The sequence below is a fragment of the Coccomyxa subellipsoidea genome (genome assembly GCF_000258705.1).
Source record: "Coccomyxa subellipsoidea C-169, whole genome shotgun sequence".
In the NCBI taxonomy this organism is placed as follows: domain Eukaryota; kingdom Viridiplantae; phylum Chlorophyta; class Trebouxiophyceae; family Coccomyxaceae; genus Coccomyxa; species Coccomyxa subellipsoidea.
This window is the reverse complement of record NW_005178020.1, coordinates 24,731-42,872: the sequence shown is the minus strand read 5'-3', so window position 1 is coordinate 42,872 and position 18,142 is coordinate 24,731. Positions and strand designations below refer to the sequence as shown.

The 18,142-nt window shown below is 54.1% G+C and overlaps 3 protein-coding genes and 1 non-coding gene across 4 annotated transcripts; 3 read left to right on the top strand and 1 right to left on the bottom strand.

Annotated features, from left to right (window-relative positions):
- Window positions 1–1,288: 1,288 nt before the first annotated feature.
- COCSUDRAFT_54894 (aldehyde dehydrogenase) lies at window positions 1,289–8,522 on the bottom strand. Its single transcript, XM_005642927.1, has 16 exons — window positions 8,451–8,522; window positions 8,039–8,288; window positions 7,795–7,935; window positions 7,610–7,690; window positions 7,351–7,434; window positions 7,073–7,178; window positions 6,788–6,885; window positions 6,387–6,530; window positions 5,892–6,062; window positions 5,416–5,553; window positions 5,088–5,178; window positions 4,619–4,740; window positions 3,904–4,119; window positions 2,409–3,556; window positions 1,788–1,913; window positions 1,289–1,400 (listed from the first exon to the last, which is right to left on the bottom strand). Exons 1-14 carry the CDS (start codon window positions 8,453–8,455, stop codon window positions 3,506–3,508), a joined length of 1,698 nt encoding a protein of 565 aa, XP_005642984.1. The 5' UTR covers window positions 8,456–8,522; the 3' UTR covers window positions 1,289–1,400; window positions 1,788–1,913; window positions 2,409–3,505.
- A 792-nt stretch (window positions 8,523–9,314) lies between these two features.
- COCSUDRAFT_t76 lies at window positions 9,315–9,387 on the top strand. The gene has a single exon. It is a non-coding gene; the product is annotated as a tRNA-Arg (tRNA).
- Window positions 9,388–10,116: 729 nt separating this feature from the next.
- Window positions 10,117–14,414, top strand: COCSUDRAFT_60106 (hypothetical protein; the record flags this gene model as incomplete). The annotated part of the gene is made up of 10 exons (XM_005642926.1): window positions 10,117–10,215; window positions 10,305–10,554; window positions 10,908–11,101; window positions 11,371–11,488; window positions 11,935–12,061; window positions 12,490–12,706; window positions 12,912–13,040; window positions 13,301–13,438; window positions 13,845–14,033; window positions 14,325–14,414. 10 exons carry the CDS (start codon window positions 10,117–10,119, stop codon window positions 14,412–14,414), a joined length of 1,551 nt encoding a protein of 516 aa, XP_005642983.1.
- A 303-nt stretch (window positions 14,415–14,717) lies between these two features.
- COCSUDRAFT_60105 (hypothetical protein) lies at window positions 14,718–17,834 on the top strand (the record flags this gene model as incomplete). Its single annotated transcript, XM_005642925.1, has 5 exons — window positions 14,718–14,844; window positions 15,167–15,253; window positions 15,355–15,476; window positions 15,649–17,421; window positions 17,643–17,834. The coding sequence occupies 5 exons, from the start codon at window positions 14,718–14,720 to the stop codon at window positions 17,832–17,834; spliced, it is 2,301 nt and encodes a 766-aa protein (XP_005642982.1).
- Between the last annotated feature and the right edge of the window lie 308 nt (window positions 17,835–18,142).

Here is an 18,142-nt window from a genome sequence, read left to right as displayed (position 1 = left end):
GAGCCGGGGCAGCTGCGCACGCGCGGGCCGCTGCTGCAACTGGAGGCCGTTTCGTTCGCGTACCCCGCGACCGTTTCGAATTCGAATTCGAACTCGACGCCCGTGGAAGGGCAGCCTGATTTGGCGGGCGCGGCAGGGAACGCCCCCAGACCTTCGCCCGCGCGCAGGAAACCCGTCCTGACCAACATCACGCTCTGCGTGGAACAGGTTTGACTTTATGATCTGGTGCTCTCAACTTTGATCTGCAAATGCAGCTTTGCACAGCAGCAGCAGCAGCAGCGGTCCACATAGACACCGCAGCTTGATGAAATCATTTGATGCAGTTATCTGTAGTTGTGTGCACCTCCTGATCGTCACAAGACACTGGATGTCAATCCCGGTACTTTTGCCCTCTTCCAATTAATTCTTAGATTCTGAACATTCTTTCTGATACCCTGCAAAATATGAACAATGACAGGGCTGAAGGGTGGGCGCATGCATGCGCAGGGCAGCCGCATAGCCCTGGTGGGCGCAAATGGGCAGGGCAAGTCGACGTTAGTAAAGCTGATGCTGGGGGAGCTGAGTCCAGTCAGCGGCTCCGTACAGCGGCACCCCCAGGCCAAATTTGGCGTCTTCGCGCAGGACAACGTGGAGCGATTAGTCATCGGCAGGGGACAAATCAGCGCGCTCGCGCACATGAAGGAGCTGCACCCGGACGGTAAACTCTATTATTTATATTCCTTGATGCAAACTTATACAAATCCTGAAAGGTCAGAGAGTCTTTGGTTTGCCACGCGCCTGATATTGCAATTCCCTCAAACCCCATTCTTATTCTCCCTAGAAACGAGAATGAGTTGCTCTTTGAAAGGACATGCATGATTTGTAAGGCAGGAATGACATGGGTACCAAATTGCTGTAGTGCCAGTTTGTTTTGTGAGCATCAGCATGGCGTGGCCATCTATTGAGTGCGCAGCCCTGATCAGCAGCCTTCATGACTGCGTTATGCTACTATAGTGCAGCAAGGAAGTCATGGTACACGCGACAGCTGCTGTCTTGTTGTACACTGCCTGGCAGCTTGACAAGCAAGCTGTCTATTACGACAGTCTCAGCTTGACAGCAGCTGCTGCTTGGCCCCTGCAGAGAAGGAATGGGGGCTCAAGAACCATCTGGGCTCCTTAGGTAACAGAGGGGCCCCTGCACCTCAGCCGATTCTCAGCATCAACTTTCACACAGTCCTGCTATTGACAGCACTTTGTGCTTTGACCCATGTAGTGAAGGAGCAGGAGCTGAGGAATCACCTGGGATCTTTCGGCATCAAAGGAGCCCTAGCGACTCAGCCGATGCGCAGTCTGTCTGGGGGCCAGGCCGTGCGCGTGGGACTGGCGGCTGTGGCCTTCGCTTCGCCGCAGCTTCTCGTGCTGGTGACTCACCCCTCACCTCACCCTCACGTCACCCCTTATGTAATCCAGCGCCTGGTCTGGCACCCCCTCCGCTGCCGTGCATTCCTCCTCTAGGCGTCAGCTCGCTCTGTTTGGTTGTATGCTGAATGCTGACTCTGCGGATCAGTGTCGGGCATTGATCCAGCCCTAGCTTGGCTGAAATAAATGTAACACGGAAGGCAGACTGACTGTGTTCAAGGAAGGAAGACTTACACTGAATGCTGCTTAACTTGGCAAGCATGTGCCCTGAGCGCAGTCATGCAGGTGCAAACAAGCCCAACAATTACTGTCGTAGAGTGGCAGGCCGGGGATTTGAGGTTACTATATAGTTCAAATTCGAATTTGAATTGCTGGGTGTTCTGCGTGCAGGATGAGCCGACTGCACACTTGGACATGCAGTCGATAGGCAGCCTTATGGCCTGCCTGCAAGCCTACTCTGGCGCGCTCGTCCTCGTCTCCCATGACCAACACTTTGTCGCCAGCGTTGCCTCCCAGGTCAGTACTCACCAGCGATCGAGCTGATTGCAGTCATCTGACAAAGATTTCTTTTTGCATGCATGCCAGCCATGCAATGCACCCTGCACCTATAGATGGCTACCCTGCAGATTACTGCATGACTCATCCTCATGCCGCCAAAGATGTAGATGTGCTTGCCATGCACAAAGGTGGCATGGCCCAACGAGCTGGCGGTTCTCTGGTGCCTGTGCGTCAGCATCCGGTAATGTGAACTCAGAAATATTATTGCTGAACAAGAACAGGGGATTACCTGCAAAACCATACGAAGTAAAGGACAAGAACGAGGGTTCATCGCTTTGACTGCACAGTTTCTGAATGTTGTAGCAGCTTCTGACAAGCTGAGGGCCTTTAGGCTCAGGCAGTCATGCTGAGGCTCATCAGTTCTTCTGGCGTTGGGAGTCAAGCAGTGTCAGTAAGAGCATCACATCTGAACGGTGGTACTGGTGGCTAGGAGTGTGTGTTGTGAATGTTCAGGTGTTTCTAGTGGAGAAGTCTTCTCTGCGCTTGCTGGAGGGCGGGGTCAAGGACTATGTCAAGGAGATCAGGAAGAAGCTGCGCGGCAGCCAATAACCTCCACCGCCCCTGATTTATTGATTATCAATCCCCTGATCAATATATATTCTTCTACCAGCTCTCCGTGCGCATCCCCTTAACAGCAGTTTCATATTGGCCACAACTTCTCTCGGGGCGCCATCATGGAATATTTTGAGCTATTGCCAGCAGCGGTGATTTTTAAAGTGCCCCAGGGTCCCCTTGTTCAAGGCATGATTCCTTGAGGGTGTTGATATAAGCATCAGAAGTTGGAAAAAGAACATAAAGTTATCTCTTGTAGCTCAGCTATATGTATAATCACAGGTGTCCAGGTAGTAGAAAGGTGTTCAAGTAGTGAAGTACACTGAAAAAAGTTCCCTCTGCAACACGGCAGTGTGCACTTTTCATGATGAGACGAACAATGGAAAAGTATCTGTAGATAGCCTTCTGGATTATCTTGATGTGCAGATACCTTTCACCGATAGTCTTGACCTCCACAGAGTGGCAAAAATCTTAGAGTTAAAAAGCACATGAATACAGGGTCTGATAGGTAGCTGCTGTTGAGCTGCCCACTGCAAGTTGTAGTTGCTCAAAAAAATCATACTTCTAAGAGAATGCACCGCAACCCCATTTTTTCTTGTTCTACCACATTGCTGTGTTTTGGCACATTGTCATAACGGATGAATCCCGCGGAATATTCAGCGACGCATATTATTTCTGCGCTCTCCAGGGATAGCAACAATTACAGTATCATGTTCATCACACAATATACCTCACAGAAATGTGTCACCATGTTGCACTGTCAGAGCCAATGGACTAATGATCATCTGCCCATGCAGGTTCTGCACTTTGGGACCGTGGATGCCAACAATACGGTACCCTAACTGACCTCAATCTTCGCACAGTGCTACACCCTTGCATGCACCTCCAGATGGTCAGAGAATAGATGGCTCAATTGAAATATGCTGGCGCTGCTGTGGCAGCTTATTGCTGACAAATCCTTATTAATTATGGCCAGGAAGATCTCTTGATGTTCCAGCTCACATGTTCCAGTTGAGCGGCTCTTCAAGTGGCTGGTACACTGACTTGGTCTGCGTCATTCGCAGCACTTGGTTAGTCCCATACCCTGAGCCCTATAAAAATATAAAAAATACATAACCCTGATAGCTCGAAACCCCCACCAGTGGTCCAGAATAAGGGCAGCAAGCAATGCTAATACTGGGCAGTTTCTTCCTCTGGATTTTACATATCACGCAGATCAGTATCAAGCCTTCAGATATATGCAGCTTCAACCATACTAGGTCTCAATGCAACATTGGCTGGGTTGCCAGTGTGCATGCGATCACATCACTCAGCATCATATCTCGTGCCTGATTCTACATCGGCTGTTATCCATGCATATCACAAGAAAAAGCCAGCAGCAAAAAGGGTGGATCACCTGGGTGTAGTGACTAAGCGCAGCCTCGCCGTGCTCGCGTCCGATGCCGCTCAGCTTGTAGCCCCCAAAGGGGACTCCTGCGTCAAATGTGTTCCATGTGTTCACCCAGATCGTGCCTGCCTTGAGTCCTCGGGACAGCGTTGTGGCCCAGTTCAGGTTCTGTGTGAACACTCCTGCTGCCAGGCCATACTCTGTGGCATTCGCCCGCTCCAACACCTGTGTTAGAAAGCTTGTCAAGCTCCTGTGCTAATGGTAGTTTAGACACTTGCTGCAAGGAAGGGCGACTGTGCTAGTGGTAGGTTAGACACTTGCTGCAAGGAAGGGCGACTGCAAGGAAGGGCGCTCAACTCTCAATCAACTGACCTCGCACCAAATGGACACTACTCACTGATTACTACTACCAGTCAGATCATCTGCTGTCACCTCAGCGGCATGCAAGCAAATGTGTGAAGCGTAGGACATCTGGCTACCAGAGACACATCAGTCTGCTCTGACCCACCCGTGGTGCAACTAGAGTGGTACGCACATGGCCTATAACCCGTTAGGAATGTCTTGATATGTGAACCCTCATTGCTGTGTGAACTTGCTGGTGCTCCAAATTCCCCAGCATCAGTTGCGACATTTCAATGTGGATATGGGCAGGCTACAGATTACTGACAGACTTTTACGAGCATTTCTGTAGGATTGGGCATCCTAAACAGGTCCGCATGCGCACCTCCCCGATAGTCGACCACTTGAGGATAGACTGGACGGGGCCGAAGATCTCGTCTTTTGCAATGCTCATTTCATCCGTCACATTGCTGAAAACTGTCGGCTCCACATAGTAACCCTTGTCCCCTGCGATTCGACAGACTCAGTAGCTCAGAACCAGCATCGTGCAGCAGTAACCAATGAGGGAGTACGAGAGACTTGTCAGCCACTAGGGCTCAAATAGTAACTTCACCAAATGAAAGGCATTTGCATTCCTAGGACGTTCAAATGGGCCACAGGGATCCTGGCAAGTTGGTAAGCGCATGTGAACAGCGCACGCGGTAGAAACAGCCGCCTACCCCACATTAAAATCCGAAAACCCCATGAAATTGTAGTATTTCATCCAGGCTGGCAACCAAATTATACATTATCACATTGGCTTGTGGCTCGGGAATAATGACAAAAAAAAAAGAATTGGACTTCTGGATTCGTACCGATGCGCTTGCCGCCATACTCAAGCTTGGCGCCCTCCTGCTGGCCCTTGTCAATGTAGCTCAAGATCTTCTCAAACTGCTCCTTGGACACCTGCAGCGTCCAGACATTGCTCTCAGACCCAGCACACCGGCAAACACATGACTTCGAATCCAAATCTCTCGTCAACATATGCATGGAGGTGTTACTGTCAACCCACCACAGATTGCGAAGAACATCAGTGCAATTCAACAAACGGCACAGCAAGGAGCATGCATACAAATTTGCATGATGCCTCAGCCGTCATGTACGAGTAATGTGTAGTAATGGCTCATTACTGAGGGTCCATACCTGAGGCCCCTGCTCGGTGCTCTCATCGAAGGGGTCACCCACGGCCTTCTCTGCTGCGCGCTTCACTGCCCGCTTGACAAACTCGTCGTAGATACTCTCGTGCACAAAAGTTCGCGATCCCGCTGTGCAGCACTGGCCCTGCGCAGCAGTAAACCCCACATTTGTATTCCAATTTTCGTAGCTTTCTTGTGCACCTACTGCTGCTTTCATCTGCGAGAGTTGCACTTGGCTGTCTCCAATACACACTTCCAGCCCAGGGACATGTCAAAGATACCTCACTGAATTCCTTCCAAGACACCCCTTCCGGGGCACCCGTGAGTCAATGTCAAGAAAGCTATCCACTGTAGCCACTTCGCGTCATGTGTTGAAATTCTCAATTTTTTTTTTCAGCACACAAAGTGTAAGGGTTTGTCATATCTATTGGTTTCAATTTCAAATCATGATATAAACGAACAAAGCGATTACATTGCACTCACCATGTTGAAGAAGAGCGCCTGGTGTGCGCACTCCACAGCGGCGTCCAGGTCAGCGTCTGGGCAGACCACAAACGGCGACTTGCCTCCAAGCTCCAGAGTCACGGGCACCACGTTCTCGGCCGCCTGCTTCATGATGATCTTCCCCACCTCCGTGCTGCCAGTGAACGCGATCTGCGCAGGCAAGAATTCATCACTGCATGCTGCGGGTACCTTTCTTGGCGTAATTAATCTCTGAGCAATGCCTGGGTCTGCCCTCTCAAAAATGAGCGCCGGCCAGGCTTGATAAGAAGAGAGGACTGCAAAAGTATCAAATGCTGCTGACATGCATTGCATTTTTATGCAAAGCAACGCTCTCGAGGTTCAAATCATATAGCTTGAGGCTCCCCTTCAGGCTCGTTCCATCGCGCAACAAAACAGCGCAGGTTGAGCTGTAAATATGCCTTGCTTCACCACATCTGCAGACGGCACACAGCAAACGCATTCCAACGAACTCACCTTGTCCACGCCCTTGTGCTTGGCGAGGGCTGCGCCGGCGACTGACCCGCTGCCGGGAATGATGTTGAGGACGCCCGGTGGAATGCCGGCCTCCAGCGCCAGCTCACCAACCCGCAGCGCGCTCAGCGGCGTCTGCTCTGCCACCTGGCACGCAGCGGCACATGCCGGCACATGTCAGCATGCATGCGGCGCCACATCAGCTGCATGGCAGCATGTGGCGATGCATTTCAGCTCTGGCAGGATTGCTGCCCCAAGCCTGACACGGCATAACATTTGGAGCACAGTGATTGATTCAGGTCTCCACAGCATGTTACAGCAGGTGGCATGTGCATTGTTGGAAGATTGCCAGGTAGTTAAGGGATGAAAAGGCAAAGAAATGGGCTGACGTTTGAGCGGCTCACCTTCATGACGATGGTGTTGCCTGCCGCCAGAGCAGGGCCCAGCTTCCAGGCCTGCATCAGGATGGGGAAGTTCCAGGGGATGATTTGCCCCACCACACCTGCACAGACCAAGTCACAATCCAATTTGCTGGCCACTAATGCTCTGATAAGAGTAGTTTGCTGAATAGAGCACAATAGTTGTTTGAGGCTCGTGGCATCCATTCGCGGCTAGCATCGGGCATCCATGTCTTGCCATTGGCGCCAGCCAGGCATCCACTGTGTGCCATGGTGAGCACATAGACCCACCGAGTGGCTCCCGGTATGTGTGCGCCTGCATCTTGCCGGCCGTGGGGATGGTGAGGCCGTGGATCTTGTCGGCCCAGCCGGCAAAATAGCGCAGGTGCTCAATCGCCTGCACACCTCAAATTCGAACTGGAAATCACCTCTGCCTTTTGAAATCGCCTCTGCTTTGTGATTTTCCACCAACCTTACACGACGAAGCAAGCAAATTGTGCAATCAAGCATGCAATTTCATCATGGGATACCTTCAACACCTCTTAGAGCGTGTGTGATCATGATCTTACCTCTGGCAGGTCGCTGCTCTTGGCAACAGAGAGGGGCTTGCCGTTGTCGAGTGACTCCAGCGTGGCCAGCTCAAGCAGATGCTCCTGGGACCACACAGAAAGTACTCTTCAATTGCACTGCGATGGTCCAACACAATGGAAGGCCCAAACGTGCAGTACTGTTGCTGAGCCTGCAGCTTCTTCCAGCTTCTAGGGAGCAGGTAGATACTGTAGACAAAATAGAGTTATGAGCAGATTTGAAAGTCTTGGCAGTGCACACCTCCATCAGGTCTGCCAGCTTGTATATGAGCAGCCCCCTCTCACGCCCGGACATCCTTGGCCAAGGGCCATGGTCGAACGCCTGCATTTTGTTGGTTCTGCCGTTCAAAATTCCAGCAAGACAATGAAAATCTTTCAAGGATGCATTCAGTACAGCGTCTAGAACGAGTTGAAGAAGTACAGCACCTTGCGAGCAGCCTGCACAGCACGATCAACATCCCGTTCTTGGGCCTCTGCCACGTCGAGGAGAACATCTCCTGTTCGAGGGTCTTCTGTGGGGAAGGTCTCGCCCCCGGCAGCGTCCACGAATTCTCCATCTATAAGGAGCTGCGTTGACATCGATATTATTGTTATCAAGCTTTCCTTTGCTGTGAAGTGGCAACTGGCAAGGAAAGGTGTCTTGCAGCAAGTGAGTTGGTGCAGACTGTACCTTGGGTTTTACGCTGCGCAAAGCTTTCTTCAGATCCTCGTGGAGATCTGCCTTCTGTAATACGGCTTCTGCAGTGGCAGCCTGCGCTAGCACCAGCGTCTTGCGCGGCCCGGCATGCCTTCGTGGGGCAGGTTCACCGTTTTGACTGTGATTTCTGAATGCTGGCTTCCCGCATCTCAGCAGATGGGTTCCATTGTGTAAGTTACTGCCGTTGTGCACGCTCTTAATTTGGGCATGCTGGCACGTGGACCTGCAAAGTGCATTGCCATTGTCGGGCTTTGGTCCAGGCAGTACATTAGCAGCTTGTCCATCGGCTGGCATTGCATGAGGAAAACCTGCTTTTAAGAATCTGCAAACGATGCCACAACTCATGGAAATGTTGCCATATGCTCCCAACAACACGACAACATACCGCATTCTCCACTCCCTTCTTGTCTTAGCGAGTGCAGATTCGATGCTCCCAGAGTGGTCTTGATTTAGTCACGCGTGTCTGAATCGTTCAAAGTAAGGATCTTTATCCTTTTCTTTGGGAGATGGGAGATGGGAATAGCAGGTGCGTATTTTCATCACAGCTGCTCCTGGCTGGGAAGGTGCGGGGGGACCTGCCTTGAGGGGACTCCCAGGACCACTGCATTGTAGCTTTCCATCATCTATCTATGGATAACATCAATATTTTGGAGGATGAAGTGACTCAAATCTTGGGGTAAAGATGCCCTGCGCACTTCTAGTATGGTACAATCAAGACCCACGTCCACCTCGAGGGAGGTTCAAGGTGAACAGCGACAGTGATCCTGATTTCTGCACTGTAGATTGATACATGCTAAGATGTAAGTTCGGACTGAGGATAGAGTAAAGCTAATCAGGGTAGGCGTGCTGGGATAAGTAGGCCGTGGGAAAGGAGCGCTCCGGTGTAATTTTTATAAGCGCGATCGCACAACAACCAAAAGGCAATCCAGGATGAAGTCAGCGTCACAAAACTTACACAGTAAGTTGGGCTCAATTCATTCTTTTTAGGATCGTATGCACGTCTTACATTAGATTGCGATCTGCCAGCAGATCAGCTGACTGCAAGTCTAAGGAGGAGTGACCCAAGCTTCGGATGAAGATGCTGTCAATAACAGCAAAGGTTTGCAGTAGCAGATCAGTCAAGAAAACAATGTCCGCAATAACGTCGTGTGCTTTACTGTACTGTGTCTGCAAGGCTGTCAGTATATAAAGCTACCGAAATACGGGATTGCATTGCTTGCTTCTGTGGCGCATTTGGCGCAACGAACCCGCTTCCATGGCGCAATGGATAGCGCATCTGACTTCTAATCAGGAGGTTGCGGGTTCGAGTCCCGCTGGAAGTGCTTTTTGCTCTTTCCTTTTTGCTCATTTTTTTCTCTGGCTGGGGCGTGGCGGTACTGGAGTTTAAGCGATAGTTCTAGCACTCCTCAAATGAAAGCATCACCACCCCAGTGCCGAAACCTTGAAACTCGGTGTCTCAACGCATTCGAAGCAGCGCCTACTGGGCACCGCGGCGGCACTTGCAGTGCACATCCGGTGGCTGCAGCCCACCTGATTCAGTCCACCCAGGCGACAAAGCTGCACATTCTTTATCCAGACGTATTCCAGGAATGATCTGCAAAGATTTGATTACCTCAATCCTCTGCCCGCAGCATGGGACCAGCAATCTGGGAGTGGGGAAGTTGTGGGATCCCCCAGAGACCAGGAAGCGGGGGAACTTTACCCCACAGCCAATCAAATGGCTGCATTTGCCCTGCATCACAACGAAGTGCTGGAAGCTGCCAACTTGCGAGGAGTCCTTGACTTTCATCTGTTCTGTGATGTACCAAATGGAGATGACTTACTGAGTCAGCCAGACTTTGCCTCTCCCCGGATAATCCAATGGTCGGGTGTTTGTTGCTACTTTCAGATATGCAATAGTTCAAGGATACGTGTTGCGCTAAGCGCTCCCTTCTACCGGAGAGTGAGAGCTGAGAAAGACCTGGAATTCAAACAAAATAGATCTCAAGCAAAATAGAAGGCCTGTCAGTTGAAAATCTGTCGCATGATTACATAGTGAACGCCAGACCAGGATGGCGGTAAGCAACGAGGATGCCAGTCTCCCCGACCTCGACGACCTCCTGGACCCCGACATCGCGAGGATCCTAGATGAAGCGGATCTCATGGAGGCGGTAAGATGTGCTCTGTTGCAGGCTGTTGCTTTCCCTGTCATTTGCAGGTACAAGATTGAACACCATCACAAATCCTTCTGTCCCTGCAGTCAGATGACGAGGATGAAGGAACAGAGCGGGGCGTGGGAAGTGAGGTGGAGTACTCCAAAGACAGTGACAGCGGGTCAGAATACAGCACTGCACAGTCTGACGCAGACTCTGAAGCCACAGAGGATGTTGAAGTCGTGGGGGAGGAAAGAGCTGCTAGTGATGCATACAACACAGCGCTTAGCTCTCTTTCTCCCCTCCAAGGCGCTGACATGCAGCCTTCAGCAATGCCCAGCACAACAGACACGGCTGGTAAGCGCTGTGTGACCTTAGTGCGGCCACCCCCAGCCCTCTTCTTCCTGCGGAGTGCATCCCACCCCGTCATCAGTACCTCATGTTGTGTTGCACCAGCATACCATGCCGTAGGCGCTAAAGAACTGATGCATGGCATCTCTGCAAGCGTTGTGATTGGAAATAGGTGCTTCTCCTGCATAACGTGATTCATTTACGCATGCATTCGGCCCACCACAGGCCAAAGAGTCAAGAGCATGGTGCACTTGAGGTGTACTCCTGGCCTTGCTTGAATTCTTGAACCCCTTGTGTCTTTGGCACGGCAAGCACTGCGCGTGCAGCTTCATCGAGAAGCGGTTAATGTGCCCGGGCAGGCGCCTCGCCGGGGCGGCCGCAAATGCCGGCGGCGCTGCTGCCGGCGAGCCCCGAGGACGAGCCGATTGGGTGCCGCACGCGCACGCGGCTGCCCATGCAGCACATCAGCCTGGACGAGCTGGACGCGCTGCTGGGGGAGGAGGGGGACGAGCTGTTTGATGAGGAGGGGGAGCAGTACCAGCAGTTCCTGCGGGTGCGGGAACTCGAGAGTGTTGGAAGTCAGAGTATCTCTTGCATGCCGCTAGGGCACAGAAGCAAAGAATTTGCAGCACATGCAGTAAAAAGTTGTTGGCCCTGAAGGGCGTGACTATGCTGCCACAGCGTTGGCACGGGAAAGGCAAGAGCACAGAACTGCAAAGTCCGCCATGCATATTGATTGGTCATTTTGCAGCTCACTTTGGGACATTTGGGGATTTTCTTTACAGTGTTCTAAATTTACGTGATGTGACATTTGCTGGTCAGGTGCTGCGAGGTGAGGCGGATCCGCTGGAGCTGTATGATGGCGAGGACGATGACGAGGACTTTGTGCTGGACTGGGACGAGCTCATGGGCGCCAATTTTGGCAAGCCCACAGCTGCAGGTGAGCTATTACTGCTCAACTTCAAATCACAGCAAGACAGGAACACAGCGTGCCACTGAGGCCACAATGCGAACTTGACTTGCACACGCTATACCTAGACTCTAGTGATTGCTTGCAGCTACCGGATTGGTAGGGAGTATCCAGCACTAGATGAACGCACCTGCGGCCCAGAAGTGGAACTTGACCTGCACTATCATGCGCGGCCAAGCTCCATGCATGGACCGAAAGCTCATGCGAGGGAGCGGGAGATATTACACATCAGTCCAAGCAAGGCTGACAAGCTGAGCAGAATTATGCCTCTCTGGGCAGCGGGATGTTTCATGGTATACTTTCTGCCGCTCTGGGCCATATGCTGGGGCAGCAGTCAGCGTGTGATATGCAGCAAGCAGTGGGAAGATGCAAATGAACACCCGCGTGCTAGTTATCTCATCTTTCTGTCATGGCAGGCGCATCCGAACCGACGGCTGCGCCGCGGCGATCGACGCGCATCCGCACGTATGTGTACGCGCCAAAGCACACTCGGCCGGGACACCAGGAGAGACCGGTGCAGTCGACTCTGCTGCTACAGACCAGGTGTGAAAGACTTCCATCCTGTGTATTTTTGGGGTAAGTTTGGCACTGGAAAATGCCATTGCTAACTTTCTAAGCGATGGGAAAAGCCCGCTCTTGAATGTGGCAGAATGAATCAGCGTAAAGCCCTGCCATCCTGTGTACTTTTATGGAGGCTGTGTCTGTGTGTGGATTGTGCCCTTGCTATTCTCCTAGGCAAGACGGAGCCCGCCCTCAAGATTGGCAGGGAGGTTCATTGGCGTGTAAAGTTGGGGAATGCAAGCCTGTGGCACATTTGGCAGTACCGGAATGGCATCTGACAAACAATTCTCTGCCTATGCGCCGGCTTTCTTGGGGATTGAAAAGTGGCAGTGAGTGCTGGAAGCCTGTGTCTGCATGGAGGTCTGATTGACATGGCACACAAGTGGCCGAGATTTATTGGTGTTTTGCAGAGCTGACTATGCTCGCCTGCTGCTGCGCAGGCAGCTGAAGCAACTGCTGCCGGCAGCGTCCCGGCAGCTTCCCCTGGCGCCGGCTGCGCCGCGGCCGCCACCACTTCCCCCCGGCCAGGCAGCGGTGGCGATGGCCCTGGGGCGACCTGCACCATCGCAGGGGCCCCCACCCGTGGCTGTGGCGGGGGGACCGCAGCCAAGCTGGAAACTTGAACAGGTGGGTCTGCCCATTTTATCGTTACTTCTGCGCCCTGTGTATCCGTGAATGCTAATCGTGGTCGCAAAGCGCACCTGTGCTCCTTTGCAACAGCACCTGATTGCAGCTTTTAAAGGTGCAAGAAGCTTATCCGTAAAGTCTAAGGTCAAGTCTTACACACTTTGAGCCAATCTAGCAGGAGTAAGCGTCGGGATGTGCTCTGCAGGTGGCTCAGCTGCACCGCCAGGTGGCGCAGCACGTGCAGCTGCTTGTGACTAGCTTTGCAGCTGCCACGCAGCTGCCCGGCCGCGACTCCCTCGTCGCATCAGCCGGCCACCTCATCCACTCGCTGCAGGTGGGGCACCAGTCTTCAGCAAAGCCTCACACCAAGTTCCTGCCTGCACGCCCGCATTTATAGAAAACAAGAATAAACTATTGTACCTCTCCTTGGTAAGATGAGGACGGCTGCCTCAGCGACTCGATGAAGGTATATATCAGCAGGGTGGTTCGAAATCCAGATATCTGGCTACATGGCAACTTTCTGCGAAGTGGTTCATTTCCTTTCAGATGTCCTAGTTGCAGGACTGCTAAATCCTAAATGCATGCATGCTGCAGGGGTTGCCGGCGTCGATGCGCGCGTGGCCGGTGGTGATGTCGGTGGTGCGCGCCCTGAGCGAGGCAGCCACCGTGGAAGCTGCCCTGGAAGCCATGGCGCAGCTGCCTGCCTGCTTCACCGCCAGCCTCCTGCCCGACGTGAGCCAAATCTGCATCTCACCCCCTGTCTTGTGTTTTGGTTCTTTAGCAGGCTTTCCTGCTCTCAACTGCATGCAACTGCTACGGAAATCTTCTTGCCTGCACCTGCACCAGTGGATACCGCTCTTTGCCCACAAGCACATTGCGGCAGTGCGTTGCATGATCAACCCCAATAGCTGGGGTTCATCATGCAAGGCACTATATTTGAGGCCTCTTTGACATCTCAAAAGCACATTACCCGTTCCCGCAAATCTATTATAAAACCCTGAACCCTGGCACCCTTCTCGGGCATTGTGATTCTACAGGAATGTGGCCCTGCAAATTGCATAAATTGGTCCATGAGAAATTATTTAAAATGAATCTCAGAAAGGAGTTCCATAAGCAAGCAAACTTTCGTGGCGCGCAGGCGAGTGCGGCCGTCCTGGGGCGAGAGTGGCTGCCGGGGGAGGATGAGCTGCTGGCGAGGGGCCTGCTGCGTTTTGGGCAGGAGCCGGGCAGGCTGCGGCAGTACTTCCTGCCCGGCCGGGCGGCCGAGGAAATTCCACCGCGCATCCGCAACCGGTGCACACTGCGTGCCGGCGACAACCCCGTCAAGGTCTGCCACTCCAAGAAACTCTGGTGCCTTGGACCCAAAAGCATGCCAGAGGAAGTATCGTGCTGTCTCATTCTGCTTAAGCTGCCATGCTTGACTTCAGTTCCGCAGGGTAGCCAGAGGCTGTTGATTTTGGTAGCAAGCATGCGCCGTTTGAGTAAGTGGTGGTTGTGTTTTAGACTTCTCTGAATGTGCACAGTTGTAAGCGTAGAGAGTGTCTTGTTTCCTACAGAGTAATCGAGATGCAGCGCTGTCTATTCCCGAGTGAGATTGGTTCATTTGTGCGGCACGCAGGCGGCAATTGCGCGGTTGCGGGGCCCGCTGACGGCGCAGGAGATTGCACAGATTGAGGCCGGCCTTCTCTACTACGGGCGCCAGGCATGAGAACAACACCTTTGATCAGTGCATGTCACCTTGAACCCAAATTCCACTGCTGAATGGCTGAGCTTGAAAGAGCAGCACTGGCGTTTTCTCTGCCAAAGTACCTACATGGCGTCTAAAACGCATGTTGTTCTTCTCTCGACCCCGATGCTACTGCAGAATTACGTCTCTGTGATAGATGCCTTCATTGGAGAGCTTACCAGGTCATTGGGGCGCTTCAGCACATAGTGAGATTCTAGTCCTTCAAATGGTTGGCCCCTAACCAGCCGGGAGTGAGTGTGATTTTCTGGGTTGCAGCCGAGGCGGATGGAGCTGATAGCGGCGCAATTCATGCCGTGGCGCTCGGCCACGCACCTGGCGCGCTTGTGGTCTGCCCACCTTAAGGCCAAGGATCCTGCCAGCGCCGGCGCCGCCGCGATTCCCGTCCAAGAGGGTATGTAATTAGATTATTGCCTATCGTGTATTCACCCCTAATATCCTGACCAACACAGCCCTGAAAAAGGAAATTTTCTTGGACAACAGTGGACTGGCTGAAGCACCCCAGCGGCTATTGGTAGCTTCTTTCACGGTCTTTCTGTCTCCATAAACAGTACATGAAATCAAGAAATGAAGATAAATTCATCAGTGCTCTGGCGGCAAAACTTCTGGGTGCTTCCTGCTGCAAGGAAGCTTTGTGAGGCCTGAGACAACGGGTCAACAGTAGTGACAGCTGGGGGATGCAATGAAATGCTTATTAGTCATGGTGTGTCATGCAGTGCACTGGACGCTGCTGTCGGGGCAGCCCAATCAGGCGCAGCCGCCGTCTGTAGCTGCCACCCAGCCGCCGCTGCCACAGCCGCAGGGTGCTCTCTTGCATCCCGAAAATTCCATGCCGCCACTTCCAGTCCAGCCAGCACCCGGTTATCGCCAGAAGAGGAGGTACACTAGGCGGCAGCCTGTGCAGCCACCGGCATCGGCCGCGCTGAGACAGGACGCTCAGCAGCCATCCTTGCTGCTCCCTCTCCCTCCACACAGCACAGCACAGCAAGCGCCGTTGCCACAGCAGCCAGAAAATGTGCAGAGCTGGTGAGCCCTTCTTGGGGCCTCCATTGATGAATGGCACTTCTTTGTGTTCAGCCCTGCGTGGAGTGTCCTCTTGTTGAGCAGGAACGAGTTTCCCTGGTGTCCGGCTTTTTGTGTGTCATTCTACCATATGTAAGCTTCAAATGTGCATTTGCCTTCAGTTGGTGTGCTGCAGAGGGCTCTGGTGCTGATTTTGACACTTGTGCCATGTAGCAGTGAGCAGCCAGAATCCCTTGAAGGAGAATCGGCGCTTAGAAGTGCGGGACCATCTTCAGATCTGCCGCTGCCCAGCAGTCATGCATCCCCAGTGGCTGCACACGCCGCACTTGAGACCTCTGGCTACCTGGAACCTCCCGGCACAGATTTGGGGCATCCTGTGGAGCAGCATCGCTTGCTGAGCCTGGCCCGTGAAGCTGCAGCCTATCCGCATGTTCCAGCCACGCGGAATTTCCCAGCCCAGCAGCAGCGGCCATGCAGCGCACCTGCGATACGATCTCATGACCCGCGCAGGCCATATCAGGCCAGCACCCACACTGAGGCAACAGCGGGCGTCATAGAGAACCAGCAGCCGCCGGTGCAGCAAGCATGGGCAGAGGGGCCATTGCAGCAGCGGCCACAGCTGCAGCCACAGCCGGCTCCTGGAAGGGCGGACCTGCCATTCGCGTCAGCACCGGGGCCGGCGTTGGTGGCCGCCGAGCAGGGGCGCATCTCAGCAGTCTCAATGCCCCGGTCCACCCGCTCGCGGAGGGGGGTCACCACTGCCCATATGGACCCTCCTTCCTTGGCCACCTCTCCCATTGCGCGGCCCGGCGACATCCACCTGCAGCCGCTCTCCCCGGACGCTCGCCCCTCGGCAGACCGCAGCAACGGAGCGGCCATCAGAGAGCCCGGCGGGTCACCTGGGCCGCTCACGCGGTCGAAACGCCGCAGGCCGCGCAAGCCTCCGGCAGGCGTCGCAGAATATGCGGCAAGGCGCTCTGCAGATCTTTCCCCGGGGCCGGCGCCGCCCGCGGCGGCGCGGCGGCAGCTGCGCGGCCGGAAGGCGGCCGCGCCTCGGCGCAAGGCGGCGCGAGTTGGCGCTCGGGAGGAGCTGGATACCATTGATGACTGGGAGCCGGTGAGTCTGCTGGCACTGGCAGAGACGGCATCGCGGCAGGCGGAGCAGATGCTGGCGGCTGATGAGGCGGCGGCGGCGCAGCGGGGGGACCGCAGCGCGGACGACGCGTCCGGGGGGGACCCCTTCGACGAGTTCGCCGAGCACCGCCGGCGCGCGCTCGCCTCGGCGCTGACGGCCACGGACTTTGGTGGTCAGCCGCGGCGGGAGTCGCGCGTGGCGGCCGAGCACGAGCGCCGGCTGCAGGCCGAAGCCGCGGAGGCGTACCTCTCCAAACAGCTCTGCCGCCGGCCTGCCGCCGCGCCGGCCACCACAGCCGCCGTGCCGGACCAGTCTTTCGAGCGGCTTCCGCCCTCGGATCTGTCGGACCGGCACGTTCCATCGCGGTCGCTGCGCGGGCGCTCGGAAGCTCCCTCACGCAGTGAGAGCATGCACGGGCCGACGGACTTTTCATCTCATTTTGCGGCGCAGCGGGCATCTGCAGCAGATATTCTGCAGCAGCAACAGCAACCAGTGATACCTCAGGCCTCATTCGAGAAGGCAGATGCAAACGCGCACAGAATGCACCCGCTGAATAAGGCATCCCCTCTTGGGGTATCAGACCGGCAGGCAAATGCAGCTGGTGAGGAGGAGCTCAGCAATGGAGCAGGTGCTGCCATGGGGCAGAATGGACCGGCGGATGCAGGGGAGCGGCCTAGCAACGGCGCAGAGGACAGCGCTGCGGGGAACAGCGCAAATAAGACCAGCGATGCTGACTTCATCATCGACGGCATCCTCACCCACTGGACGCAGGCAAGCTGCCCTGACACCTGCTGCTTCATCATTATTCATCATGTTCAATCATTTCATTTTATTTCTTCTTCCTATCCTGATGTGCTTTACAACAAGTCTCCTGGCAGATTTTGTACATGAGTCCTTGCTAGCGTCTTGTCCTTGGGTGCTGGAGCCCACAACGTGCTACAAGAAACTCGATATTGTGTGGTCGGTAGCATCAAAGCAAAGCTTCATGCATGCAAGCTGGAGAGTCATGTAAGTGTGTGCCTGGATTGGCGCAGGACGAGGACCGCGACATAATGTACACGGCGTGGCAGCGCGGAGGTACGCTAGACGAGGCCGACTGCACGCGAATCGCAGCGCTGCCGCTTGACCCGGTGCTGGCGTGGCCGCTGCCGCGCACGCCATTGCAGATCCGCGCACGCCTAGATTGGCTGCTGGAGAGATTCCACAAGAAGCAGACCGGCAGCTAACAGTAAGCTGTTGAAGCGCACCTGAGGGTTCTCTGGACTAGGGGTGATCAATAGAGAACGGGCGGGCGGGCTACAGCAGATAGAGCAGAATCAGTGCAGCAAAGTGGCATGGTCGACAGAAGCACTGCTCGAAGAGTTCGCGCGATCCCTACCCCGTTGCATATTTTAATTACCCCAATTTGGACGTGCATGCATGCTGCCATGGGCTTCCAAGCATGACTGCAGATAATATTTGCTGCAGCTGCCAGCTGTGCCGCAGTGGCGGCCACTGAATAGATTTGTACTACGTACATCTGTATACATATGTG

Excerpts from the sequence above, each read along its gene's own strand:
- COCSUDRAFT_54894 (XM_005642927.1), bottom strand. Across the intron at positions 7,691-7,794 it reads CTGTGCAGGCTGCTCGCAAG|GCGTTCGACCATGGCCCTTG; the intron begins GTGCTGTACTTC and ends AACAAAATGCAG. Across the intron at positions 5,179-5,415 it reads GCACCGAGCAGGGGCCTCAG|GTGTCCAAGGAGCAGTTTGA; the intron begins GTATGGACCCTC and ends TGGACGCTGCAG.